Source organism: Bos indicus x Bos taurus, chromosome 2, assembly GCF_003369695.1.
Source record: "Bos indicus x Bos taurus breed Angus x Brahman F1 hybrid chromosome 2, Bos_hybrid_MaternalHap_v2.0, whole genome shotgun sequence".
Classification (NCBI taxonomy): domain Eukaryota; kingdom Metazoa; phylum Chordata; class Mammalia; order Artiodactyla; family Bovidae; genus Bos; species Bos indicus x Bos taurus.
Window position 1 is genome coordinate 133,014,094 of NC_040077.1, and position 27,028 is coordinate 133,041,121.

The 27,028-nt window shown below is 59.5% G+C and overlaps 2 protein-coding genes across 7 annotated transcripts; one reads left to right on the forward strand and one right to left on the reverse strand.

The window, feature by feature from the left end:
• Positions 1-1,857: 1,857 nt before the first annotated feature.
• PQLC2 (PQ loop repeat containing 2) lies at positions 1,858-19,151 on the reverse strand. 6 transcript variants are annotated; one of them, XM_027521999.1, is made up of 10 exons: positions 19,077-19,139; positions 18,179-18,238; positions 13,368-13,582; positions 6,809-6,938; positions 6,081-6,168; positions 5,363-5,505; positions 5,121-5,213; positions 4,357-4,542; positions 2,742-2,844; positions 1,858-2,680 (listed from the first exon to the last, which is right to left on the reverse strand). In XM_027521999.1, exons 3-9 carry the CDS (start codon positions 13,529-13,531, stop codon positions 2,773-2,775), a joined length of 876 nt encoding a protein of 291 aa, XP_027377800.1. In that variant the 5' UTR covers positions 13,532-13,582; positions 18,179-18,238; positions 19,077-19,139; the 3' UTR covers positions 1,858-2,680; positions 2,742-2,772. The 6 variants fall into 6 exon arrangements, 4 of the variants coding, with proteins under 4 accessions (XP_027377800.1, XP_027377781.1, XP_027377791.1 ...); XM_027521980.1 differs by having other exon boundaries at positions 1,858-2,844; XR_003507563.1 differs by having other exon boundaries at positions 1,858-2,844; positions 4,357-5,213.
• A 168-nt stretch (positions 19,152-19,319) lies between these two features.
• AKR7A2 (aldo-keto reductase family 7 member A2) lies at positions 19,320-25,689 on the forward strand. The gene is made up of 7 exons (XM_027522019.1): positions 19,320-19,671; positions 22,089-22,276; positions 22,445-22,549; positions 23,399-23,495; positions 23,714-23,813; positions 24,383-24,512; positions 25,296-25,689. Exons 1-7 carry the CDS (start codon positions 19,344-19,346, stop codon positions 25,455-25,457), a joined length of 1,110 nt encoding a protein of 369 aa, XP_027377820.1. The 5' UTR covers positions 19,320-19,343; the 3' UTR covers positions 25,458-25,689.
• Positions 25,690-27,028: the final 1,339 nt, after the last annotated feature.

Genomic DNA, 27,028 nt, shown 5'->3' on the forward strand with positions numbered 1-27,028 from the left:
GATGAGGTTGATGCTTGGACATGCAGCTCCTCCTGTTTCAGGGAGCCCTGTGGTCCCACCATTCCTCTCCGATGAGAGCCAAGTGCAGCAGGAGGGGTGAAGAGAGGGGACTGTAGATTTCTGCTTTTTCTTAGCTGCGGGGACTGAAGGCCATGCAGCCAGGGGAGACAGGCAGTCCACCCGGGACCTTTCACCTCAGGGACCTCACCAGCCAGTGAGCACAACCCAGTCTGGGCAGCAGAACTGACTGATGGTCAGACTGGTCCGCCCACTTTGGGAGGAACCCAGGGCGTCCCCTGGGTGGACACGCTGATGAGCCTTCACCCGGCAGAGCTGCCTTGTGAGTCCAGTACCACGATGGCTTCCGTCAGACAGGGCATGCCCGTGTCTGCACCATCGCACTCGCTGATGAGCAAAGAACCAGAGCTCTCATTAGACGGGGTGGTGCCTGCAGGCAAGAGCCATCACCCCACCAGACGGGGTGTTCCCCAGAAGGAAGGGATTATGTCACCCGCCCAGGGCAGGGGCCGAGCTAGCTTGTGCCTCTTCCCCGCCCAGCTCGAGCCCAGGCCCGCACCTGGCTTCATGCTGAGCCCCCAGGTCCTCTGGCTGGGGGGCCGCCAGCCTGGCCACGGCCCTGGGTGGAGCCAGACCCTGGCTGCAAAGGGCACTGTGGCAGCTGGCACGTGGGCGTGGGAGGTGCTGCTCGGACAGTGGGGAGGGGGCCTGAGCCCAACAGGGTGGTGCTGCCCCCACGGGCACGGCCTCTGACGGCCGCGGGGGGCGGCGTGTGCAGTGAGTGGCCTCACACGGATGCAACTGCTTCTGGCCCCAGGCCCCGGGCACGCGACTTAGCTCTTCCGAGCCTGTTTTCCCATCTGGAAAATGGCCACGATGGCCGCACCTCCCTCCGAGGGGGTTGTGGGGAGCAAGAGGGCACGGCCTGACCCCCCACACAACGTGTGCTCAGCAAACATCAGCTGCAGGCCCGTCCAGGATGGAGCTGAGGTGATGGGGCCCCCTAGCCCCAGCGCCCAGCTGAACCTCAGAAGGGGCTCCCCAGACCCCAGTTCCCTCCTCCTCTCCCCTCCACCACCACCCCGCCAAATCCAGCGGCCTGTCACAAGCCTGGGCATCCGGCCCAGCCCCCACCACCGTCCTCACCCAGACTCCCACCCCCGGCCTTTGCACACACTGTTCCCTTGTCCGCTCCAGGGCCACTCCTCCAGGAAGCCTTCCCCGATTGCCTCTTCATTCCTCCATCAGTTTGTATCTTCTGGCCACATTCCTTCCCTCCAAGCCTGGCAACCATCTCCCCTCCTTGAGGGTGAGGACCAGAGTTGGTCCACCCCAGGTGCCCAGCACAGCGTGGGCCAGGGTGGAGAGGAGAACTGCCTTTGGCAAATATTTGTGGCACCAGACTGTGCTGGGCATCCTCTGAGGCTGGAGAAGGAAGATGCTGAGAGACAGGCTCACGCCGGGGCCCGCCTCCTCCCTACCAGCCTTCGCCCTCACCTGGCACCTCCCACCCCGATGGTTCCTGGGACCTGGGCGGGCCAGGGCGCGGTGTGTGGGGCCAGCACAGAGGGGAGCTTTGTCCCCAGGCCCCCGTGGGGTTGCAGCCAGGAGGAGGTGGACTCAGGTCAGGGTCTGGGAGACACACCGAGGCTGGGGCAGAGGGGCTAGAGCTCCGAGCTAAGCCCTGCCCTCCTCTCTACCCTTCCCGCCTGCAACACCCTTACTTCCCCAGGGTTATCTCCTGCTCACCCTTCTGCCGTGTCACCTCCTCCAGGAAGGTCTCCCCGATTTCCAGGAGAATCTGATTGTCGTCCTCCGTCATAAAAAAATGACCAAAGCTAACCTTCATGGAGCTTTTACTGCCGCCAGACTTGGGGTAACTTCCATAACCACACCATTTTATTTACTCCTTAGAAGGACACATGAAGTGGTGGTACTACCGTCCCATTGCACAGATGAGGTAAGTGTGGCACAGGGAAGCTGAGATGCAGAACCAAGGTCTGAATCTTGACTGTCCTGCTTCTTGCTGAGCGCCGCAGAGCGGGGACCCCCTGTTGGAGGGTCTCTTCTTGCCACTGCGTCCTTACCACCAGGTATGGAGCCATCACGGAGGAAACAGGTTCAAGAACCCAGAGGCCCAGGAGGTTGAGCAGGGACAAGCCAGCAGATACAGCCCCCTGCGGCCTGGATCTCCCACACTCTGAGCCCTCAGGCCCACCTGGGGCCTGACTCCCATCCCTCCCTGTTCCCCAGAGCCTAGCATCTAGGGAAGGAAGACCACCATAGGCCACCTGGGAGTACCGTTTACTAGGCCACATGCAGTGGACGGAGCAGGCCTGGGTGAGCCTGGGCCCCTCTTTGGGAGGTGGGGGGTGCCAAGGGGGTGACGGGCAGTGAGGTAGGTGAGTCGCGGGGCTCAGGGCCTCTGAGAGGTGAGTGTCCACTGCAGCCCATCCCCGGGCTCCAGGGAGAGCGGGCTCCAGGGAGAGCGGCCTCCGGCCCCAAGGAGGACAAGTCCCAAGTGGGGGTGACCGGGCCAGGGGCCGTTTTCCTGGAAGAGGCAGTCAGCCAGGGCTTCAGCTCACGAGCCTTTGGGGGTACTGGGGGGCGGCTGGGCTGGCAGTTCTGGGCTCCCCGGCGCCTCCCTGGCCTAGACCGGGGCGAGCAGCGCCATCACTGCCCGCTTCTCCCTTCCTGGGGCGTCGGGAGGCCCCGGGCACCGCCCCGCCCCCAGCCCGGGCTCGGCGGTCCTGTTCAGCTGGGGAGGAGCGGCTGGCGCTCGGACGAGGGGGCAGCGTGCCGGTACAGGAAGAACTGCACGGAGATCTGGGGGTCGACGTCAAGGCCCAACACGCGGAGACGGGCTGGCCCCGCCCCGGGGGGCCTGTTCAGAGCTGCTCCCCTCCCCTCTGCCCTCTCCCCCTGCCCCGTGCGCTGCCGGCTGGGAAGGGTCAGCCTGGCCTCCCGGCCCCTGTTTGTCCCCCTCGCCAAACCCCATTCATCTGCCAAGCCCAGTGCTGGGGTCCTCCTACCCCAGGCAGCCTCCTCTGACCCCAGCCCCAACATCTGGCCTTCCTCCCCTCCTCCAACACCCTAGGGGGTCCCCCAAGTGGCGGTGGCAGCGGGCAGGGATCTGGGGACACTAGAGCTTAGCTTTTCTTCATCTGTCTTTGCACCCACCCCGAATGCCACAGACATTGAAACAAGGGCCACGTTTACTTCCTCCCGAAGGAGATCAAAGTAACACCCTGCCCGGCCCCCCGCCTGCAAACCCTCACTGAGCATGCGCGGTGTGCGAGGGCCACTGCCGAGGACTTCCAGAGGCCTCAGCTCCTGTGACTGCCCCACGACCTGATGAGACGAGATGGGGACATACAGAGTGCTCCGCATCACACAGGACACAGGGGAGCCAGGACTGGAACTCAAGTTTTCCTGTCTAATTCTCGTGTGTCTCCAAAGGTGCAGCTTTCCTTTCTGTGGCCTGGGTGGGCTGATTTACGCCCTGTTCCCCAGGGCCTGTGCGTAAACTGCTGCCACAAACATTCCTCCCTTGCCGTCGGCCCCTGACTCTTCTCTTTCAGGGCACAGTTCAAATGGCACTCATGGAGGCCTCTGCTGAGCTTCTAAACCAGGACAGCCCCCTGGTCACACACACTTAAGTTTTTCTCCACAGTGCTCGGCACCGCAATGAATTACTTATGATTACATGTGTCCTGTCGGCCTCCCCACTGAGCTGTAAGCTCCCCGAGGCAAGGGCCATCTGTTCTTGCTCATGACTGGATCTGGTACCTACAGGAGTGCCCAGCACATGGGAGGTTTGCCTCTTGAATGGGTGGACGGATGCATGCATGGACAGAAGGATGGATGGATGGGATGTGGATGGACAGAAGGATGGATGGGTGCACAGACGGATGGATGGACGGATGGGATGTGGATGGACAGAAGGACGGATGGATGCACAGATGGGTGGATGGACAGATGGGATGTGGATGGATAGAAGGATGGATGGATGCACAGATGGATGGATGGATGGATTGATGGATAGATGGGATATGTGGATAGATAGAAGGATCAATGGATAGATGGATGGATGGATGGAAGAACAGGTGGATGATGGATGGATGCGTAGATGGATGGATGGATGGGATATGTGGATGGACAGAAGGATCAATGGATAGATGGATGGATGGATGGATGGATGGAAGAACAGACGGATGCATGGATGGATGGAAGGACGGCTGGATGATGGATAGATGGATGCACGGACGCTGACACGGTGTGCAGGGGAGGCTGCTGCAGCCCCAGCCACCCCACCCACCCTCACAGCCTGAAGGATACGATGGTGTCGAGCAGCAGGACGCCCAGGCTGCCCACGAGCCAGGGCAGGTGGTGCAGCACGTAGCTGCCCTCGCTCTGGCCCTCCTCAGGGTTTTTGAGCAGCACGCTCAGTCCATACAGCGTGTTCCCCAGCATCACCAAGGCGAACAGCGAGTACGAGATCCCCTGGGTCGACTTCCGCAGGAACTGGAGGAGGGAAAGGAGAGGGTCAGAGACCTCCAACAGTGTTCCTGTCTCTCTGGACCACAACTGTCCATGTGCCCGTCTGCCGTGTTACACTAAGCCGACTGCACAGGGTGTGACCAGCGCCCGACACAGGCCTGGGGCCCACACCGTCCCTTCCAGGGCCTGATTCCTCATCCCCGTTCCAACATCCTCGCCCAGGTCGGCAGGAGACTGGGGCTGCGCCACCCTGCCGGCCCCAAGCTGCCCGCTCCCCAGCCCCCTGCCAGCTCAGCTCAGCAAGCCCCTGCGGCCCTGGCTCCTCGTCTCCTCTTCTGCCTCAACCTCTCGCTCCCACCTGACCCCCTTCCTCCCCGGGGCATACAGGGGTCCTGTACCCTGGACAGCAGGCTGGCATCTCGTGTCCGTTTCCAGAGGCAGACACTGAGGCTTGGAGAACCGGATTCAGTTACCCAAGCCAACGGTGAGGGCGGGCCAGACCTGCTCCACGAAGACCCCGCACCCCCGTGCTCGTCCTTCACCCAGGGACCAAGCTGCCAGCCGGCCCTGCCCACGGCCCCGCCACCCTGCCCACGGCTCACGTTGGTGCGGATCTGAGGCAGCCGGGAGAACAGGTACAGCGCGCTGGACGCGGAGCCGATGACAAAGCCAATGATCTCCTTTCTCGTGAAGGGCTGAGGGCGGGGGAGGCTGCTCGGTGCCCCGCAGAGGCCAAGGGTGAAGGGCGAGGGCCCCAAGCTCCCTTCTGGGGAGCGAGCCCCCCGACCACATGGCCACGCGTGGGCCCCCAACCCCACTCCGCCCTCTCACGCGCGCGTCTCACCTTATTGCTCGGTCCCACAGACAAGAGTGTGCGCCCCTGGAAGGCCTCCCCCGGGGCGGCCACTGAGCCAGCGGCTCTCAGCAGCGGGGTGGCGCACGCCACGCCCAGGATGAACAAGAGCAGGGAGTTGATGGGGGCAGACCCTGCACGTGAGCAGGGGGACGCTGAGGTGAGGGGTCTGAGCGCGGGCAGACAGACGGGGCTGAGTCCTGGCCTTACCCCTCAGTGGCTGTGAGACCTTGGGCAAGGGACCTAACTTCTCTGGGCTTTCATCCCTCATCCGCAGAATGGGTATGACGAGACTACCCTTCTCCTAGGGTTGTAAGGTGACTCGGTGAGGGCGATGGGGGCAGGAAGAGGGTTACAGAGTATGGACATGCTCATGAAGCCCCGCCCCACGGGCCTGGGTCGTTTCCTGTAAAGCCGGGGATCTGACCCTGGGGAACACTTCAGGGCAGCGACGGGCTGTGGGCCGGGTGCAGAAGAGCAGCCGACACTGCGCTCGCTGAAGGAGGCTGTGCGCACGACGGGGACGCCCGTGTTGCTGCCCGGGCGTGCTCACTGCCCTTGGTTCATCAGGGGATGAGGCCGCGGTGGTCAGATAAGGCCAGGGGAAGCTTTCCTGGGGTTCGCTGTGTCACCAGCAACGGGACACTGCCTTCTCCCAGCCTCCCAGGCCTCCCCCAGGCCCCCGACACCCGGGGCCCTCCGTACTCACACGGAGAGGGGCGCTTCTTAAACTTGTAATAGAAGTACAGCGAGAGCATCAGCAAGTCGGCCAGGACGTAGTACACGGCCGTGTAGGTCTGCAAGAGGGGGTGGGCCAGGGCGCTGGCGGCAGTCCCAGGCTCAGGGACCACACGCCAGCACCGGGCAGCTCGGCCTCACGCCAGCTGGGTGAGCCTGAGCTTCACTGCTCGGGACTTCCGTTTGCAGGTCCAGAACGGAGGGGGTCGCAATTCCTAACTTGGCAGAGCTATACATCAGGTAGGGGAGGGCCTGGCAGGTGCCCAGCCGGGCAGAGGGAGGGAACACTGGCAGGGATGACCGGGCAGCACAAATGGGAAGTGGAGGCTACAGTCCAGCCTGACCTGGAGCAGTTACTCACAGTCCCCTTTGGGAAGACAAGAGGTTCCTGATCTTGAGTCTCAGCTCCACCCAGTCACAGAAGGGTGATAGCCAGGCTTCCCATGGGAAAAGCTTCCTCTTCCAGGGCCCCAGGCCCTGAAAGCTTCATCAGGATCTTAGCATCTCAGAGGTCAAAGACCCCAGCCATCCTCTGGTTTGATGTGCCCATTTTGTAGATGGGAAAACGAGGCCCACCAGAGGGCAGTGACCAGCCCGTTGTCATGTCAGGCAGCAGGCAGAGGGGGGCCCTCACTAGATGGAAGGATGCCTCTGCCATGGCTGTCCCTGGCAGCCCACCCTGCCGGGGGACCAGCCCACCTGCAGGGGCAGCTGGTCAGCGAGGAAGGAGCCAATGAGATTGCAGGAGTCTCCGCCGATCCAGCCCAGGAGGAACCACAGGGACAGGGCCTGGTCCATGTTGCCCGTCTTGCAGGCCTTGATGTACTGGCTGTGGGGGAGGAGGGAGACGTGGGTGGAGGAGGTAGACGAGGAGGAGGGGGTCGTGGGGGAGGAGGGGGTCATGGGGAGGAGGGGGGAGTCGGGGGGAGGAGGGGGGAGTCGCGGGGAGGAGGGACTCAGGGAGGAGGAGGGAGTCATGGGGGAGGAGCAGGGAGTCGTGGGGGAGGAGGGAGTCGGGGGGGAGGAGGGAGCTGGGGAGGAGGAGGGAGTCCTGGGGGAGGAGGGAGTCAGGGAGGAGGAGGGAGTCGTGGGGGAGGAGGGAGTCGGGGGAGGAGGGAGCTGGGGAGGAGGAGGGAGTCGGGGGGAGGAGGGAGCTGGGGAGGAGGAGGGAGTCGTGGGGGAGGAGGGAGTCAGGGAGGAGGATTGAGTCAGGGGGGGAGGAGGGGGTCGTGGGGGAGGAGGGAGTCGTGGGGGAGGAAGGAGTCAGGGAGGAGGAGGGGTCGTGGGGGAGGAGGGGGTCGTGGGGGAGGAGGGAGCTGGGGAGGAGGAGGGAGTCAGGGAGGAGGAGGGAGTCAGGGAGGAGGAGGGAGTCGTGGGGGAGGAGGGAGTTGTGGGGGAGGAGGGAGTCAGGGAGGAGGAGGGAGTCGTGGGGAGGAGGGAGTCGGGGGGAGGAGGGAGTCGTGGGGAGGAGGGAGCTGGGGAGGAGGAGGGAGTCGTGGGGGAGGAGGGAGTCAGGGAGGAGGAGGGAGTCGTGGGGGAGGAGGGAGTCGGGGGGAGGAGGGAGCTGGGGAGGAGGAGGGAGTCGGGGGGAGGAGGGAGCTGGGGAGGAGGAGGGAATCGTGGGGGAGGAGGGAGTCAGGGAGGAGGAGGGAGTCGGGGGGAGGAGGGGTCGTGGGGAGGAGGGGGTCGTGGGGGAGGAAGGAGTCAGGGAGGAGGAGGGGTCGTGGGGGAGGAGGGAGTCGTGGGGGAGGAAGGAGTCAGGGAGGAGGAGGGGTCGTGGGGGAGGAGGGAGTCGTGGGGGAGGAGGGGGTCGTGGGGGAGGAGGGGGTCGTGGGGGAGGAGGGGGTCGGGAGGAGGAGGGAGACGTGGGGGAGGAGGGAGACGTGGGTGGAGGGGGGCGAGGAGGGAGATGGGGGTGCGGGGGAGGAGGGAGTCGCGGGGGAGGAGGGAGACGTGTGCTCAGAGCTGTGACACCGCGTGGGGGGTAAATGTGGGAGACCAGGGCTGGGGGGCGCCGCACAGGGTTGATGGGGGACCAACCCCGCCTTGGGTGGCATCCTCATGGGCCTGTCTTCGCCCTTCCGGGCTTCTCACCGGGGAATCCCTTCCAGCCCAGCTCTCTGGGACGTGCACCCTGCTACAGTCAAGGTGGGGTACAGATTCCCCCCAGAGCAGGCTCTCACTGGGACCAGGGCTCAGAGGGTCCCGAAGCTTTGTGTCCCAGAGACCTGGGGTTCTCTCTTCTATGAAGGGGTCTGGGGTGGGGGGATGGCGTGAAGGAAGGATGGCTGTGGCCGCTGCCCTATCTGCAGGGAGATGGATGATAAGATGGGCCAGACCTCGCCTGTTATCATCAAGGGCAGCAGAGAAGGGGTGAGGCTGCGGCTCTGTCTCACTACAGATGCCAAGGAGTCAAGTCCCTGTCGCAGATGGGCCTCTCTGGGGGTGGAAAGTCCAGGAACCAGGATTCATACCCCAGATCCCGGGCTCCAGCCCTGCTCTGAGTCATTCCAGAAGGGCCACCTGCCGCTTACGTTTCGTCTGCATGTATTTAAATTAGTAAAAGGGACCACCTAAACAGGACCTCATCCCGATCACTGGAGACAGAAGGCAGGACAGCTGGGCCGGCCCTGGGCCTCCCCCGCGTCTCCTGCCGAGCGCCCCACCAGGCACCTCTGCGAGTCCGTGCCCCGCAGTTCCAGCCTCCCCCTCAAGGACCTTTCTTTTCTTTCTCTCTCATTTTTATTTATTTTCTTGGTCACACTGCGCGGCCTGTGGGATCTTAGTTCCCTGACCAGGGGTCGAACCCAGGCTTCCTGTGCTGGAAGACGGATCTTAACCACCAGACCGCCAGGGAAACCCTTGAGGATCTTCTGAAACCCCCATCTTGCCAAACTCTTTCAGAGCCTCCGACTGTCTTCGGCAAGGACTCCCGCCCTCCTGAGCACATCCTGACCGGCCCCCAGGCCCGCAGGCCCCCCGCCTCTGCACTCTCCTCCTCCAAACTTCGCCTCGGCAGACGGCCCGCCAGCCCTCCTCTGCATCCTTCAGGAAACTTCAGTTCCTCCTCAGGCCCTTCTCAGATGAGAGCGCTGCCGGCGCCGGCCACCTCCTGCCGGACTCAAGCCTGCTGAGGGACGGGACCGTGTCCAGCACAGGCCTGGCCCTGAGGAGGCCCATAAGTTTGACACGGACCCGAGTAAAGTCCCTCCCAGGACACAGTGACTTGAAGAGTCTCCATATGTCTCAGGGACAGCCATTCCGTCACTCTCACAAAAGGCTGAGCCGTCAGGAGAAGCAGGCAGGTGGCTGCCTTTCCATCCTTACCTGGGGCTTCTCCCAGGCCTCTGATGCCCCGTCCCTGGTTAAACAGCCAGGCACAGGGCTGACATCAAGCCCTGCTGGAAAGGAGATGCCTTAGCCCGCTCCTCGTGGCTTTGGGGACGCCCTCACGCCAGGACAGGAAGCCCCACTCTTCCCTCCAGCGGTCACCCAGCTCCGGCCAGCTTGCCTCCTCAGGGCCACCGAGCCAGCCGCCCTGACCCCACCGCTTGCCGACACCTGGCACAGCCTCCAAGGCAGCCTCTCTGCCTCCAGGCTCTCCCTGGCCCTCTCACCCTCTTTCTCTAACGGGAGCTCTGCAGAGGCAAGGATGGGGTCGGTTCCAGCACATGTGGAGTGGCAGCTGGGACAAGGAGAGTCAGAAACACGTCAGGCTCCCAGCAGCATGCGAGGACATAGGGTGCCGGTAGTCGTTTTAACACCTGAAGCTGGGACAACGGGGCGCCTCGTGCAGAGGAATGAGGTTGGACCCCTGCCTCACACCGCATACAAAATCCAGCTCAAGCTGAACCAAAGCTCTACATCAAGAGCTGATTTGTGATACCGTGATTTATAACAAGAAAGATATATATTTGGTTTTCTTCCCTGCTCCCTACAAAGCTACTAATACCCCTGGAATGTCCTAAGGGTTGAGAGACAGAGAAAGAGAGAGAGAGGTGTCTTGTGTAGCGTTAACGAGGTGACTTTTGGAAAGCCTTTAGGTCGCCTGAGGATAAGGACCAACTGTGTGATCAGACGGTTAGGACCGTCTTTCAGGCTAGGGGCGGGGGCTGCCCTGCCCCCTTCACCACCTCCAGAGGGGGAAAGGCTGCAGAGTGAGCCCAGTCACTCATGACCAACGACCGTAATAAAGCCTCTATAAAGAGCACTTCGCTGAGTTCCGTGAGCCGCTCTAGCAAACTAATCGAACCTGAGGAGGGGTGGGGAACCCCCGATCCACAGCGGGAGGTCCGAGCGCAGGGACAGCCTGGACTGGCCTCTGAAGTGGGGAGGAGAGAGCACTCTTCTGGGACTTGGAGGGCTGGTCCTTAACCTGTGGGATCTGAAGCCGTCTTCAGGTGTAGACAGCGTAAGAGCTGACTGCTTGATTGTGTGGGGAAAAGACACACATCGGACTTGGTGTCAGACTTCGAGAGATCTATATAAAACTCTTAGAAGAAAAGATAAGGGTGAGTCTTTTTTACCAGGATTAGGCCGTCATTTTTTAGAAACTAGACCAAAAGCACCGTGGCGCTAGTGGATGCGAATCCGCCTGAGCGCAGGAAACAGAAGAGGTGTGGGTCCAGTCCTGGGTGGGGAAGATCCCCTGGAGGAGGGCCTAGCAATCCACTCCAGTGTTCTTGCCTGGAGAATGCCCATGGGCAGAGGAGCCTGGTGGGCTGCAGTCCATGGGGTCGCAAAGAGTCAGACAGCACTGAAGCGACGGCACACGCATACACCTCAAAAGTATAAGCAACGAAAGGAAAACCAGCCAAACTGGACATCATCAAATTTTTGAAATTCTGCACTTCATGTGATACCATCAAGAAAGTGAAAAGGCAACCCACAGAACAGGAGAAAATCTTTGCAAGGTATACCTAGAATATATAAAGAACTCTTAAAACTCAACCACAAAAAGACAAATAATCCAACTGAAAAGTGGGCAAAGAATCTGAATAGACCTTTTTCCAAAGACAACAGAAGGTGGTCAGGAAGTACATGGACAGCTACTTAACATCACCAGCCATCAGGCAAACACAAATCAGAACTACAGTGAGATACCACTTCACACCCCCTAGGATGACGATAATCAAAAAGACAGACAATAACAAGTGTCGATGGAGATTCAGAGGAACTGGAACCTTCATATGCTGCGGGCGGGAACGTATAATGGTGCGAGCACTTTGGAAACACAGTCTGGTGGTTCCTCAGAAGATTAAACAGGACTTCCCTGGTGATCCAGGAGTTAAGAACCCACCTGCCAATGCAGGAGATGCAGGTTTCATCCCTGGGCCAGGAAGATCCCTCATGCCGTGGGGTGATTAGGCCCGCACACTCTAACAAGAGAAGCCCTGCGATGAGACGTCCACGCACCTGGACTAGAGAGCAGCCCCGATCATGACAACTAGAGAAAGCCTACACGCAGCGGCCAAGACCCAGCACAGCTGAAAACAAATCAAAAAGCATTTCACAGATGGAACACACTCACCAAGCGACCCAGTACACCCATATACTCGTAGGCATACACCGAAGAGAAGTAGACACACATGTCCCCACAAGAACCCATACGTGAACCTGCAGAGCGGCCTTAATCATACTGGCCAGAGCCAGAAATCACCCACGTGTCTATCAACGGACGAATGAACGAACAAAATGTATAGATGTACAACACACTACTGTTCAGACGAGAAACAGAATGAAGTGCTGGGGCTTCCCTGGTGGTTCAGGGGTTAAGGATCCGCTTTGCGATGCAGGGGATGCAGGTCTGACCCCTGGTCGGGCAGCTAAGCTCACGCATCACAACCAAGACCCAACACAGCCAATCAAACAAATTAAAAAAATAAAAATAAATATTTGTTAAAAAGGATGAAGTGCTGACACTCGCTACGTACAACGTGGAGGAACCCTGAAGGTGCGCTGAGCGAGAGAGGCCGGTCACAGAAGGCCACACCGCGGTACAAGCGCCTCACGCGAAGCGTCCAGAGCAGGTGCATCTAGAGACAGATGTGGACCGGCGGCTGGGCCGGGAGTTTTAGAGGGAAACGAGGAACGGCTCGTTTCTTTCCAGGTTTCTCTGCAGGGTGGTGAAAATGTTCTAAAACTGGCTGCGGTGATGGTGACGCAGCTCTGCAGATACTAAAACCGTGAACAGATACACGTAAGCGGGTGAACTCTACCGTGCACGAATGATCTCTCAGTTAAACCGCTTCTCTTTCTGCCAGAGGAGAAAGAGCATAAAACGTCCTGAAGGTGGAGAATGCTCTTACACTGCAGGGCCCTTGATGACCTTTCTGGCCTCACCTCTCCCTGCCCCCCTGCCCCCTTACTCCCTCGCACAGTGTGTAAAGGCCATGCTCATAGCAACCCTGTGAGGTAGGGAACAGTATTCTCATTTTACAAACGAGAAAACTGAGGCCCAGGGCAGTGAGCGGACTTACCGGTCCCGCCGGCTTGGTGTTCCCCAACCACAGCAGTGGCCACGCTGTTTTGTAATCGCGGCGTGCCCTTCCCCAGACGGTCTCAGGACAGAGGCCGAGCTGATGCGCCCCAGCCCTCCACTCCTCTGCCTCCTCTCTGACTGGCTGTGCAACTCAGAGCCAGTTACTTAACCTCTCTGGGTTTCCAGTAAAGATCGGATAGGAACTGTACGTATTTCACAGGGTGGTTATGGAGACTGTTGTTCAGTTGCTCAGTCGTGTCCAACTCTCTGCGACCCCATGGACTGCAGCACGCCAGGACTCCCTGTCCATCACCAACTCCCGGAGCTCACTCAAACTCGTGTCTATAGAGTTGGTGATGCCATCCAACCATCTCATCCTCTGTTGCCCCCTTCTCCTCCTGCCTTCAATCTTTCCCAGCATTAGGGAAGACTCATCCAATGAGTGGGCTCATCACATTAGGTGGCCAAAGTATCGGAGCTTCAGCTTATGAGGATTAAATAGGGTGAAGATATGTCAGGTTCTTAGAAAAGAGCTGGGTACGGGGGGAACTCAGTGAACAGGTGGTATGATTATCATCTGCATGTCAGCATGGCTGAGCTCTGGGTGAGGCCTAGAGAGGGGCTTGCTGTGAGGCCCTCCGGGGGGCTGGAAGTCAGTGAGTGGGGCTGGGGGGGCACACATGGTGTGAGTCTGGAGAGGCCCAGGGCCAGCCAGGCATCCCCTCCTCGGGGCAGCCCCCTGCCCACCCCATGCAACCCAGCCCCAGTGCTACTCACGGGAAGGTGGATGCCGCGAAGCAGAGGATGGACAGCAAGCCCAGGCCCACACTGGCCTTGTCCCAGCCGTCCTGGGCGCACTCGCCGAGCACGTCCCATATCCACTGGCTGGAGCCGTTGGGGCAGCTGGAGAAGTTGGAGGAACCCAGCTTCACCCAGACCATGGCTTCGGAGGGACCAGGGGAGGGAGCCTTGTGCTGAGGCAGGAGACGGCTCTGCGGGAGAAGAGAGGGACCTTCAGCCTCAGGAGGTCCGGTCCTCGCTGTGGTCCTGCCACTCTAAGCCCACCCCAGGCTTCCTGCCTGGCCCTGACGGAGCCCCTGAACCCCAGGACACAGTCAGGACAGACATCAGAGTGGCCACACACTGGCTCTGCAGTCAGACAGGTGCGTGCGAGTCCCCGCTCTGCCCGTGAACGCCACGACTTCAGGCAAGCCGCTCCGCCTGGCCATGCCTCAGTCTCCCCATCTGCAGGATGGGGTGATGACAATGCCTCCCCCACCCCATATACTCGTGAGGGTTCAGCGAGTTCGTAGATGTAGCGGGAGGATGGAGCCCTCAGACAACGCCGCCTGTGTTCTAGCTCTTGAACGTTTCCATAGTTTCCAGCCTTTCCTTCCTGTAAATCGTGCTGCGAGGGTCTGCTGAGACCAGGTGCTCTAGACACAGCCTCTCGTTTAAGGTACGGCTAGGGACTTCCCCAGGGTCCCAGGGGCTAAGCCTCCATGCTTCCAGTGCAGGGGGCCCGGGTTTGATCCCTGGTCAGGGAAGTTCCACAAGCCACGTGGCCAGAAAAATTAAAAAGTACGACTGTCCTGGGACTTCCCTGTTGATCCAGTGGTTTAGGACTTGGTGCTGTCACTGCTGGGGCCAGGGTTTAATCCCTGGTTGGGGAACTATCCCACGAGCCACATGGTGGACCAAAAAGAAAAAGAAAGAGTATAGTTGTCCGCCTATACTGGTCAGCTGAGGCAAGCAGCAAAGAAGGGCCAGGTGGATCCAGGTCACACAGGTGGCTGGAACTCAAGCGTGGCGCTCCCAAGCCACATTCTCCCAGCAGCCCGCGTGTGGGGGGAATCTGCTGGCAAGGAGCCGGGAGCCACTTCCCTGTTTTCACCGCCACCAATGCCAGGAGCTGGCGGGCTGCAGGGCCGGGTAGGGAAGTCCCCTCCAGGTTTCTGTCCCAGAGCAGTCACTGCTTAAGCGACAGTCCCAGGGGAGGGAGAGGAGGCGGGGCTGCCGGAGCGTCTCTGCTGGGCAGGATCAACCCCTAGTCGCTGAGCAGTTCGCCAGCTCTGCGCTCAGCACCATGTAAGCTTTTCCGCAGTTTGCTGCACACCAACTTCCCTCGTGGCTCAGCGGGTAAAGAACCCGCCTGCCAATGCAGGAGACAGGAGACATGGGTTCAATCCCTGGGTCGGGAAGATTCCCTGGAGGAGGAAATGGCAACCCACTCCAGTATTCTTCTCTGAAAAATCCCATGGACAGAGGAGCCTGGCGGACTACAGCCCAAAGGGTCACAAAGAGTCATATGCAACTGAGTATACACACACACACACACACACAGCACACACACAACTCTGTGAAGCCGGGGCTACTGGTACGTCCATGAGGACCCGGGAGAGCGACTTGTGGCACCACACTTCTGTCCCTGGGCACAGCAGCACCCTCGTGCGGTCTGCCAGGGCTCCCCAGGGTCTCCTGCAGCCAAAGGCAGGCTTCCCCTTTTCTCACTGCACTCAGAGGGGCTTCCTCACCGAGGATGAGGCCTTCTCTAGTCACTTTCAGTTTCTGTTGGTGTCAGAAGGCCCAAGATCCTCATAAAACGACATCCGTAGACAAGGCTACAGACTCAATCCTATGTCCTTCCTGCCCCCAAGTTCGTGTGTTGAAACCTACCCTGCAGTACGATGGTGTTTTGAGATGCAGCCTTTGGGGAGTATTTAGGTCGTGAAGACAGAGCCCTTATGAATGGGATTAGTGCTCTTATTTAAAAAAAAGAAAAAAAGACCCCAGGGAGCTCCCTTGCCCCTTCTGCCAGCCGAGGACCCAGCGAGAAGACAGCCATCAGTGAACTAGGAAGTGGGTCCTCACCAGACACTGACTCTCCCAGCATGCTGACCTCGGACTTCCCAGGCTCCAGAACCATAAGAAATCAACATTTGTTTCTAAGCCACTCAGACCATGGTCCTTTGCTACAGCAGCCCGAATGGGCCGAGATACCCTGCTGGACCCTGGAACTGCTGAGGCCGCGGCAATCAGGGAGCAGCAGGCAGGGAAAGGAAGCAAGTTCGCTGCTTTTCTCGAGAGGCTCCAGGCTCTCAGCGCTAACGTGACTTGCCAGGGGGCCCTGGAGCTGGGGGTAAGGGCACTGCAGGTCACTGCCCGGCTGGTTCTCACCACAGTCCCTCCGGGGCCCCGCAAGAGGGGCTGAAAGCCTCGTCCCGTACCTCAGTGGCCCACCTTGAGCTTCAACACAGCTGAGGTTGGAGCCGTCTATCTTACATCCAGCCACCAGTGCCTGCAAGGCCACCCAGGTTGACACCCAGTCCAGGTAGGAAGGGCAGCACCAAAGGCACCTCAAAATCAGTCCTTTTGCTCCCCAACCACCCTGCCCCTGGATCGCCTCCTCCACCCTCTTCTTGTACAGTAGAACCCACACACCGCCGCAGGTCATCAGGGTAGGACACCGCCATCCTCATTAACTCCTCTGCAAGGGGAACACTGTCCTCATTTTAAAGATAAGGCTGAGTGGCCTTGCGCAAGTAACCGTCTGAGTCTGGGTATAAAATGAGGAAAACGATGCTCACGCTTTGGAGTTGCTGCACCAATAACACACACACAAAGCTCTTGGCCCAGGGCCTGATGCCACAGGAGCAACAGAAAATGAGAGACTAGCCTCTCAAGCACCCCGAGGCCACTCTCACCCCGTCTTTTCACCAGGTGAGTGAAGAAAGAGGGGCCTCCCTGATGGCTCCGTTGGTAAAGAATCTGCCTGCAATGCAGGAGACCAGGGTTCAATTCCGGAGTCGGGAAATTCCGCTGGAAAAGGGATTGGCTATCCACTCCTAGAAAGAAAGAAGGTGGAGGGCTTCCCTGGGAGCTCAGTGGTAAAGAATCCACCTACCAATGCGGGAGACACGGGTTCGATCCCTGGGCCGGGAAGAGCCCGCATGCTGCAGACTAAGCCGTGCACAACTACTGAGCCTGAGTTTGGTTTGTTGCAATGAGAGACAGCCTCTGCGCAGCAGTGAAGACCCAGACCAGCCAGAGCTAAATAAGACAGACAATAAACTGAAAAAGAGGGGCCACTGCAGTGAGAAGCTCGAGCACCGAACTAGAGAGTGGCCCCCAATGGCCTAACAGTGAAGACCCAGCACAGCCAAAAATACAATAAAATTATTTTTTTTAAAAAAAGGTGGACACATGCCTGGTGAGGGTGGGGGGGTGTCTTGAGGGATGTACTTGGGCTCACAGGGCCCAGGGCCCTGGGTGGGTGGTCCCCTGTCCATGCACGGGGCCGTGTGCAGCTCGAGGCTCAGGACACACACCTTTGAGACACACCTGAGCCCCGAACAGAAGGCGCTTTCCCCTGAGGGCCGCTGTGCATAGCGCCTGTCACTCACAGGTTCTGATCCAAGTAGGAAGCCAGCCTGGGCCTACCTTCTGGCCAACAGCACCGAGTGAATGGACGTCCAGGGTTGACACAAAAGTTGCCCAGGTCTGTAGGTGTGATGAGGACCACAAGAGGAATTTTTTTTTTTTTTTAGAAGCTGTACTTCAGGGGTGCCTTATCGATGTTGGTGGTGCTTTTAATGTTATTGAAGCATAGCCGATCAGGGGTGCCTGTGAGCATGAAGGCCGCATGTTTGAACTTCAGGATCCGTGAGGCTGGGCTGGGGAGCAGGGATGTAAGAAGCTTCCCCAGCAGAGTCCGAGCCCTCGGATTCTGTGTACACGATCACACCTGAAGAACGGCGGCCCTGGAAAAGGCATCCCCTGCAACAGCCAAGCAACTCTTCCAGATCCCAATCTGAGCTGCTGGCCACTGAAGCTGCCTTTATCTACCAGATAAGTTCAAATGCCTTGAGACAGAGCTCCAGGGCACTCCAGATGCCCCTCCCCATCTCCTGTCCCTCCCTCTGGGCCTTCAGAGGCTCATCCCAGGTCTCCAGACTTATGTCTAGGCTGTCTGCTCCCCCAGGCTTCTCCCTCATCCTGAAGGGCATAATAAAAAGACACTAAGACCAGTTCTGGGACTTCCCTGGTGGCTCAGTAAAGAGTCTGCCTACAGTGCGGGAGACCTGGGTTCGATCCCTGGGTCAGGAAGATCCTCTGGAGAAGGAAATGGCAACCCACTCCAGTACTCTTGCCTGGAAAATCCCATGGACAGAGGAGCGTAGTAGGCTACAGTCCATGGGGTCGCAAAGAGTTGGACACGACTGAGCGACTTCACTTCAAGACCAGTTCTAAACTGTCCTCTCAGTACAGAGGGGCCTCACAGGAGTCGCTGGACAGCACCTGTCATCTCTTCCTCTGCCCTCCTCCACACGCCAGAAAAATGCTCATCAGAGTCCTCAGGGACCGCCGCTTTTAAGCTCACTCCTCTCTGTCATCCTAGTTGGGAAACTTATTCTTAGAACCTAGACACAACAGCTGCACAGTAAAGGTTCAAAAAACAGCAAGAGACAGTCAGAGAGGGAGGTGGGGGCAGAGAGAAAGGAAGGAAAGAAGGGAGGAGGGAGAGAAACGAAGGAAGAGAGACCTAATCATCAGCTAACAGGTTGAGAAGAAAGCTCTCTGGAACTGACCTGCCTGAGGACCGCTAGAGTAGAATCCCTGGGCAAGCGACTGGGCCTCAGAGTTCCAACCTGTAAAACGGGGAATGATGTAAGTATCCACCTGGGAGGCTAGCTGCAGAGTTACATGAAATAATCCAGGCAGAGCGATCAGAATGGTGCCTGGCACAGATTAAGCACTCAGCAGAATATGGAGGGATGGTGTTATTCCCTTCTGGCTGAAGCATTCCCCTCCCCACCCCCCCACCCCCAGAGTCCCTGGCAAACAGCAGGCTTCAGCAAGCGCTGAATAGACAAGACCACGCTAGTCCTCATCCTTCCGAAGGCAGACTGCCCATGTAGGCACTTTGGAAACCTGTCCTAGGGATGGGGTAACAGGGAGCAATCTAGGCTCCCTGCAGACTTGGGGCGCATCTGAGCGGAGGAGCGTCCCGGCTAGGGGCTACCACCCATTCCAGCCTTCCAGGTCCTCGGTCACAATTCCCTTCGAGTGACTCAGCCCAGCACGGGGCCGCCTGTTTAGCGAAGATAATCATAGGGAAGCCGCTGGGATCAGCGCTCGTTCGCCACAAGGCCCTCTCCCCTGGCCCGCCCTCGGGGAAAAACAAAGCCGTCAGAACAGAAGGGGCCAGTCGGCCGGGATCGGGAGATAAACAACGGACCCAGACCCTAACTCTGTGCAAGGCTGGCCGGAGAGGTCGTGATGGTCGCTTCTGATGGGGGAGAGGGTGGTGAATTGGACCCCAATTCCAGTCCAGAAAGCCTGGCTCGAGGATCTCGCGCCCCAAGGTGGGGGCAGCAGCCCCCAGGGCCGTCCCAGAGCTGGAGGAAGGTGTTGGAAAGATGTGGCAGCGAAGGCCCGGGGTTCCTTCCCTGGCCCCTCGCAGCCCCAGCCTCAAATTCGGCTTACCGCGTCTAGATCGTCCGCACCGCCCGGCTTCTCGGTCCTCCGGCTTCTGCCTGGGTCAGCTGATCGGAGGCCCCGCCCCGTTCCGCCTCGCCCCGCCCCGCCCCGGAGCTGCGTGGCTCCGCCTCCCGAGCGGCCCTCTTGGCGGGGGCGGTCCCTGGAGGCGTGACCAGCGAGCCGGGCGTGCGGATGGGGCGGGGTGACGCCGGGCCCCGCCCCAGCGGCGGGTGGGCGGGGCCGCAGGCGCCCCAGCGCGCAGGCGCCGGCCTCATGCTGAGGACCTTGACTCGCGCGGTGGGCCGCGCCGCTGCCCGCTGCTCTCGTAGCCCCCAGCAGCCCGGGGAGCGCACCGCCGCCGCCGCCAACGCCATGTCTCGGTCCCCGCGGGCCGCCTCTGGCTCCCCGGCCCGGCCCGCTACCGTGCTGGGCACCATGGAGATGGGGCGCCGCATGGACTCGCCCGCCAGCGCCGCGGCCGTGCGCGCCTTCCTGGAGCGCGGCCACGCTGAGCTGGACACGGCCTTCATGTACAGCGACGGCCGGTCCGAGAGCATCCTGGGCGGCCTGGGGCTCGGGCTGGGCGGCAGCGGCTGCACAGGTAACGCCCGGTGCCCCGACCGCCTGTCCTCACCCAGCCGCGTGCCGCGCGGACCTTTGCGCAGGACGCCCACCCGACCCAGCCACACCCCCGCAGCGGCCAGGGCCGGCACCCCCGTCCGCTCCCGGGGCGCCGACCTCCCCTCGCCGTCCCACAGCTTTGTGGACCCCCCGCTCGCTCTTCGAGCTCCGTGCGCATCCAGTCCGGACAGCTGAAAGCGCTTTATCCAGACCACCTTCCCCTCCGCTCTTCTGGGGTTGCAACTCGGTAGCCCCCGAGCCTTACCCGAGCCTAGTCTAGTCCTTGCCTTCCTATCTCTGTTGCTTTCTTGGTGCTCCTCTCTGCGGCACTGGTCTCCAGCGCTGTGCCCTAACCCGCCTCCTACCCTGCCAGGTGCGCGTAACCGGTCCCCAGGCGCTCTGCCTACGCCCCTCTCCTCATTGCCTTCATTGCCGGTGCGCCCGCTCGAGCTCCCTTTTCTCTTCCCTTTTCTTTTCATCAGGCCCTAGACTTCGTTCATTTGGCAGTACCCCTGGCTCTCCCACTGTGAGCTCCAGCATTGCTCCTGGCGAGGCTGGCAGAGCAGGGGTGGTGGGCTGAAGAGTGGGGAGGTGTGAGAGGGGGTAAGGGCTTTCTGTCCACTTCTGTAGCCCCGTGCCAGCTTCTTATGGAGGTATAACCCGCCTCCAGGGAGCTCGTCGTCTAGTGGGGAAGACGGAAGCAAATGATGGCAGAGGAGCCTAGAAGAGGAAGCACTTTTAAGGGAGGAAGGCATGAGGGGCCCAGGAGGAGGACCTCAGAAAGGCTCAGAATGCCCTGGAGCTGGACCATCGAGGACCAGTTGTAGTTTGCTAGGCAGAGAATGAGAGAAAGGGGCGTAAGAGGTGGAGGGCATAGCTGTGCCAGGCCTGGTGTGTGGAAGAGTGGCCTGGAGGCAAGTGTGGCTTGAGTGACGTGTGTGTGGAGGGATGGTCCCTCATGGGCCTAATGCCATTGGGCGTGCCTCCTGTTTCATCCTGAGGCTCTTCCTTCCCAGCCCTTGTGGGTGGTGCCCTCTGGGTTCTCCTTAGATTCACAGCTTGGTGGATCTGCAGGACCTGGGAATGAGCATCTCAGACCCACGCTGTAGCTCACCTGGCTGCCTCTCTTGGCTAATGAAAATCTGGTTCTTGAACTGTTTTTTCTCCCTCCGGCCCTTCCCCGCTTCCTTCTTTGAGGCCAGGTGCTCACTGAGTCCAAGTCCTCACGTTGGACCCAGGCAAAGTTCACACCAAGAATGCAGCAGGGGGAGTGACAGATGTGAGGATGGAGAAAATCTGGACTGGGAGCTGAGGGACTTGGTCCTCTCCTCTGAACCACCGAGTTGCCTTTGCCAAGTGTGGAAAGGACAGAATCCAGAGAGCTGGCATTCTTTTCATTTTCGTTGTTTGCTGCGTTGTGAGGCTGAGGCCTGGGTAGTTCCCAACCAGGGATCAAAACCCGTGCCCCCTGCAGTGGAGGCACGGAGTCCTACCTCCTGGACCACCGGAGACGCCCCAGAGGGAAGGCACCCTTCACAGCACTTCCAAGCTGCTTGCGTGACAGAGCACTCCCTTGTTCTGCTGGGGGTGGGGGTGCCTCCAGGAGTCTAGAAGGGAGAGGCCGCCGCCACTGCCTCTGCTCATCTCACCTTCCACCTCTCTCTCAAATGCACTGCCAGGGGCCATGTTCCGCAGCTGCATCTCTTTCCCGAATTCTTGTCGCAGCTTGTATACTTGTTCCATCTCCAGGCGTGTCTGTCTGTATGGCCAGAGTGAACGCAGCTGACTAGTTCAGTCAGGGAACCTTTGAACGATGGACGGGAATTGAGAAAACCCTTTGGAACTGGGTCTGGCCCCCTTCTCTTGTCACGTCCCGGCGCTCCCTGCCTGGGGCTCACGCTCTTATAACTCAGTATTCAACCGACTGTGCTTTCTCGCCTTTGCCCCAGTTCCCACCCTCTGAAACGTGCTTCCCACCCTTCCTTGGTGGCTGGGACTCTTTAGAGACTCAACTTCGGGGGTCAGGAAGCTCTCCCTGGAATTCCTCAGTTGGACACGCAGGTCTACTCTGGCCTCTACTGTGCTTTCCTGTTTAACATCAGCTTCTAGCCTGTGAGCGCCTTGAGGGCAGAGATGGGAGTGTGATTCGTTCATCTCTGCACACTTGGGCTCTGCCCCAGGCTCACCAGCCAGCAGTTGTGACTAATGGTGGCAGTGAACGTCAGGAGCTCACATGAGACCTTATTTAATCCTCATGCTGTCCTTACGAGGACAGATCCATTGTTATCACCCTCATGTTGTAGATTAGAGAATTGAAACTCAGAGAATTTAAGTAATTTCTCCAGGGTCATGTGGCTAGTAAGTGGTTACATTAACCAGGACATTCTTCCTGCAAAGCAAAAATTGCAACCAAGGCCAATCCCTGGGAGGGGAAGTCACTGAAGCCTGACAGCCTCCGGTCCCAGCTGGAGACGTCCCTCCAGCGGCTGCAGTGCCCCCGGGTCGACCTCTTTTATCTGCATGCGCCAGACCATGGCACCCCCGTGGAGGAGACGCTGCGCGCCTGCCACCAGCTGCACCAGGAGGTGAGGGCAGCCCCTGACTCCCCACCCTGGCCTGTCGGTGCCCAGAGAGCAGAGGCTCTGGGGCTGCCCCAGAGCAGAGCAGGGGACGGACCCCACGCCCAGGGTCCCAATCCCCGGGACTGGCGTTCTGGGCTGCGGGGGGATCTGACCGTGGCCTCTCCCCCGCAGGGCAAGTTCGTGGAGCTCGGCCTGTCCAACTATGCCGCCTGGGAGGTGGCCGAGATCTGTACCCTGTGCAGGAGCAACGGCTGGATCCTGCCCACCGTGTACCAGGTGAGGCCCGGTCTGCAGAGGCCCGTCTCCAGGGCACCTGCGACCCCAGGTCCTCTTGTGCCCCCTGCCCTCTCCAGAGCAGCCACTCCCCTGCTCCCAGCCTGTAGACGACCCCCGGGGGCCATCTGGCTGGCCATGGGCGCCCGCCCTCAGGCCCTGGCCCCGCTTCCTGCCTGCTTCTGGCTCTGCGGTCAGCCCGAACTCGCCTCCCCCTCCCCCCTGGCAGGAGTGCCCGGGCGTCACTTAGATACCTCTTCCTCTGGAGGCCTTTTCCGACAGCCCAGTGGGTCCTCCAGTCTCCAGACCCCACCTTTATGCATTGAGCGAGCATTTCTGAGAATCCGCCGTGATCACAGAAGCCGCCTCTATGTGATCATCTGTTCTGTCTTTTTTGTTTGTTTGTTTGGCTGCCTCGGATCTTAGCTGCCTCATACGGACCTTGCATTGTGTCCCATGGACTCTCTAGTTTCAGCTCTCGGGCTTAGTTGCCCGACCAGGGATCAGACTCGGGTCTCTTGCATTGCAAGGTGGATTCTTAACCACTGAACCATCAGAAGAGTCCACTCCGCTTTGTTTTTAACTCGACTCTGACATCTCTTGAAGCAGAGAGCTCACCGGATCCACGTGTGTTTGAGAGCTCAGGGTCCAGCCCACGGTTGGTGCCTGCAGATGTGTGTGGGATGGCAGAGCCAGGCCGCCGTCCCTTCCTGGGGCCCAGCACCATCTCCCCGTCCACCAGCAGTGACTTTGGAAACCATGCTGGAGTCCTGGGGGTCTTGACCGAAGACTTTGAGAGCAGGCTGGGGCTCCCCAGCCCGGCCCCCGCTCAGCTGGCCCTTCTGCCCACAGGGCATGTACAACGCCACCACCCGGCAGGTGGAGACGGAGCTCCTGCCCTGCCTCCGGCACTTCGGACTGCGGTTCTACGCCTACAACCCTCTGGCTGGTACGGGCTGTGCGGGCACAGGCTCCCCTGGGCGGGAGGGCCTTCCTGACCCCGTTTCTGCCCCTTCCTGACCCGGGAGAAGCCTGGCCCCAGACCTGGGAAGGGGAGGGCTTTGCCAGGACCTCCGCCCGTCCTGGTTCCCCCGCCATCACCCCCACTTCTGGTCCAGGCGGGCTCTGGGGGCAGTGCCTGGGGGTCTGACTGCAGCCTTCCCGCAGGAGGCCTGCTGACCGGCCGGTACCAGTATGAGGACAAGGACGGGAAACAGCCCTTGGGCCGCTTCTTTGGGAACAGCTGGGCAGAGGTCTACAGGAATCGGTGAGCTGGGGGCGTCAGGACGGGCGGGGCCGGAGGGTCCCCATAGTCTGAAAATGGGGCGTCCCTGGGGCTGCTTTCCTTTCAAGGCCTTCCCTTGCTGCCTGGACCTAGCTCTCTTGATTCCTGGAGGAATTAGGAAACCCTCTGTAAGGCTTCGTTTTGTTTTCTTGGGACCTCCGTGAGGAATGCCGACCCCTGGGCCTTATGGCCAACCTTCCAAATCGTAACTCATGCCTAAGAAGTGCTGATCACCTGCCAAGGGTCAAAGACAGGGCTCCGGGTGGAGGAACAGGAGGCCTGGGGCCGGGCTGTGCCCCTGTCCTGGCTTCCTGTTACTCCAGGTAAAGTAAGGGCAGGTTTGAATTCTTAAGAGTAGAGACATCCTTGAAGTCTCTGGTGAGGGAGCCAGCGTCCTGGGTGGTTCTGTTGCCCAAAAAAGCAGGAGACCCCCTGCTTGAGGGGACCCTGGCCCCTCCGTGCTACAGGGGCTCCCTGGGTGGACTCTTAGGCAGTGGCCCCCTGTGTGACCCTGTGGTCCTGACCCCGTGCTACCATCCCCTCCTGTCCAGCTACTGGAAGGAGCACCACTTCAAGGGCATCGCCCTGGTGGAGAAGGCCCTTCAGGCTGCGTATGGCACCAGCGCCCCCAGCATGACCTCAGCCGCCCTCCGGTGGATGTACCACCACTCCCAGCTCCAGGTAACCTGTCCCCCCGCACCCCCCACAATATCCCTGGACGCCCTGCCCCTGCTCTCTTTGAGGAGCCAGCATGATTTCTAAGTCGTTTTTCCCTCTGAAATCTCTCTCTGGTCCAGTTCTCAGGCAGCCTTCCTGTTGTTCTGGGTAGCTGCCGAAGAACCAGGCCCTGTCGCGAGGGCTTTACAAGCATGGATTGAACGATTGCTTAGGCCTGATGAAGTGGGATTGTTCCAGTTTTACCAATGAGCAAACAGCTGTGAACGGGAGAGAAAGTTATAGTCACGGACTTGATCTACAGCCCGCTGGTCCTGCTCCTCTTGGGGTGTGGGGGTTCCCTGTCTTTGGTGTCCCCTGTCTTCCTGGCTAACACTTTTCTTCAGCTGCAGCCATACACAGTTGCATAGTCCCTGGCATGTATACAGCAGGTTTTCAATAAATGGGAGTTAGGAGCTTTGTGTAATTTCTCATTCCCATAAGCACAGGGAAACTGAGATCTGAGTCTTGGGGGCTAAAAAGCTAAACCGAGTTTACTGCTGATGTCAGAACTGGACTCTAAACTGAGGTCTGAATGAGGGTGCACGTTGCGTCAGCAGGACAGAAGAAGGCGGGTTCGGGGTCACACAGTTAGGGTCCTTGAAGGCACCGTGAGTGCTTTGTACAGCTGTGTAGGGTGTAAAGAGTATGCCCAAGCCCAGGCCTTGGCAGGGGCGGGGCTGGGCGGGGGTGTGTGACGGGGTCTCTGTGGGGCATCAGTGTGTGACGTCTGGCCGTCTCCCCTTGCAGGGTGCCCACGGGGACGCGGTCATCCTGGGCATGTCCAGCCTGGAGCAGCTGGAAGAGAACTTGGCGGCCACTGAGGAAGGGGCCCTGGAGCCGGCTGTCGTGCAGGCCTTTGACCAGGCCTGGCGCCTGGTCGCCCACGATTGTCCCAACTACTTCCGCTAGGCTCCTACCCGGATCAGGCGCCGAAGGTTTCTTCCTTTTCTGTCGCCTCTTCTGCTCTCTCCCTGGCCAGTCTCTGCCTTAAGCTGACTTCGCGTGGTCTTTCTCCATCGTCTGGATCCACGGTTATTTTTCTAGACCCCTGCCTCACTCCCAGTTGCCTTCACGATGCGTAACGCCTTGGGCTGAGGCCCTTGGGCATTTCCCGTCTGAATAAAGCCAACACTAGACCTGCCTGTAGCCCAGTCATGAGCGGACCCCGCAGGCTTCTCTCCTCAGCTGCTGGGACTTGTCCCCTCCCTGCCTGGGCCTTCCTGCCTGAGGGGTGGAACCATGAGCTGGAGCCACCACGGGGCAGAGGCGGCGGGGGTGGCTGCAGGCGGTCCTCACGTGCCCACGTGACAGAGGGAAAGAGGGCCGTCCACCCTGTGGTGGATTTTCTCTCTGAATTATCTCACTGAATACTCAGAAAGGGAGTAATTTGGACAAAAACCTTCCAAGAAGGATAAAAACCCCCAGGATGCTGCGGGGCATTTTAACGCACAGTCGCCTCATCAGCGACTCTCCTTTGCTCCCGCCTTCTGCTCACCCTCAGATTCTCCACTCTGCTGCTGGGTCTCCTTCTTGACGGGAGTGGCATTGGCAGTCAGGAACCCCACTTCCCTCAGCAAGTCCCTATTCCGCGTAGGAAGTACCCAAGACTGGAGAAGAAACGCAATCCCAGGCCTGGTGGCTGCTGTCTGAACATGCCCAGGGCAGAAAAATCACACCCTGGGCGAGGGGTGGGGCGAGGGGTGGGTTGTGGGCCAAGCAGCAGCAGGTGGTGAAAGGGGCTCAACTGGGAAATTCAGACGAACCCACCAGTCAAAGACTCTTTGTTGGACTTCCCTGGAGGCCCAGGGGTTAAGAATCCATCTGGCAGGGGACATGGGTTCAAGCCCTGGTCAGGAAGATTCCACAAGCTGTGGGGCAAGTAAGCCCATGTGTTAACCTTGTACCCTGGAGCCGTGCTCTGCAACAAGAGAGTCACCCCTCTCCACAGCTAGAGAGAGCCCGCGCAGCGCCAACGCCCGGCACTTAAAGAGGACGCATTTGAATCAGTTCTAATGAGCTGGATGAAACTGGAGCCTATTCTACAGAGCGAAGTAAATCAGAAAGAAAAGCACCAATACCATATACTAATGCATACATACAAAATTTAGAAAGATGGCAACGATGACCCTGTATGTGAGACAGCAAAAGAGACACAGAGGTAAAGAGCAGTCTTTTGGACTCTGGGAGAAGGCGAGGGTGGGGTGATCTGAGAGAATAGCACTGAAACATGGATATTACCATATGTGAAATAGATCGCCAGTCCAGGTTTGATGCATGAGACAGGGCGCTCAGGGCCGGTGCACTGGGACGACCCTGAGGGATGGGATGGGGAGGGAGGTGGGAGGGGGGTTCAGGATGGGGGACACACGTACACCCATGGCTGATTCATGTCAATGGATGGCAAAACCACCACAATATTGTAAAGTAATTAATCTCCAATTTAAAAAGTTGAAAAATTGAAAAATAAAATTTTAAAAATG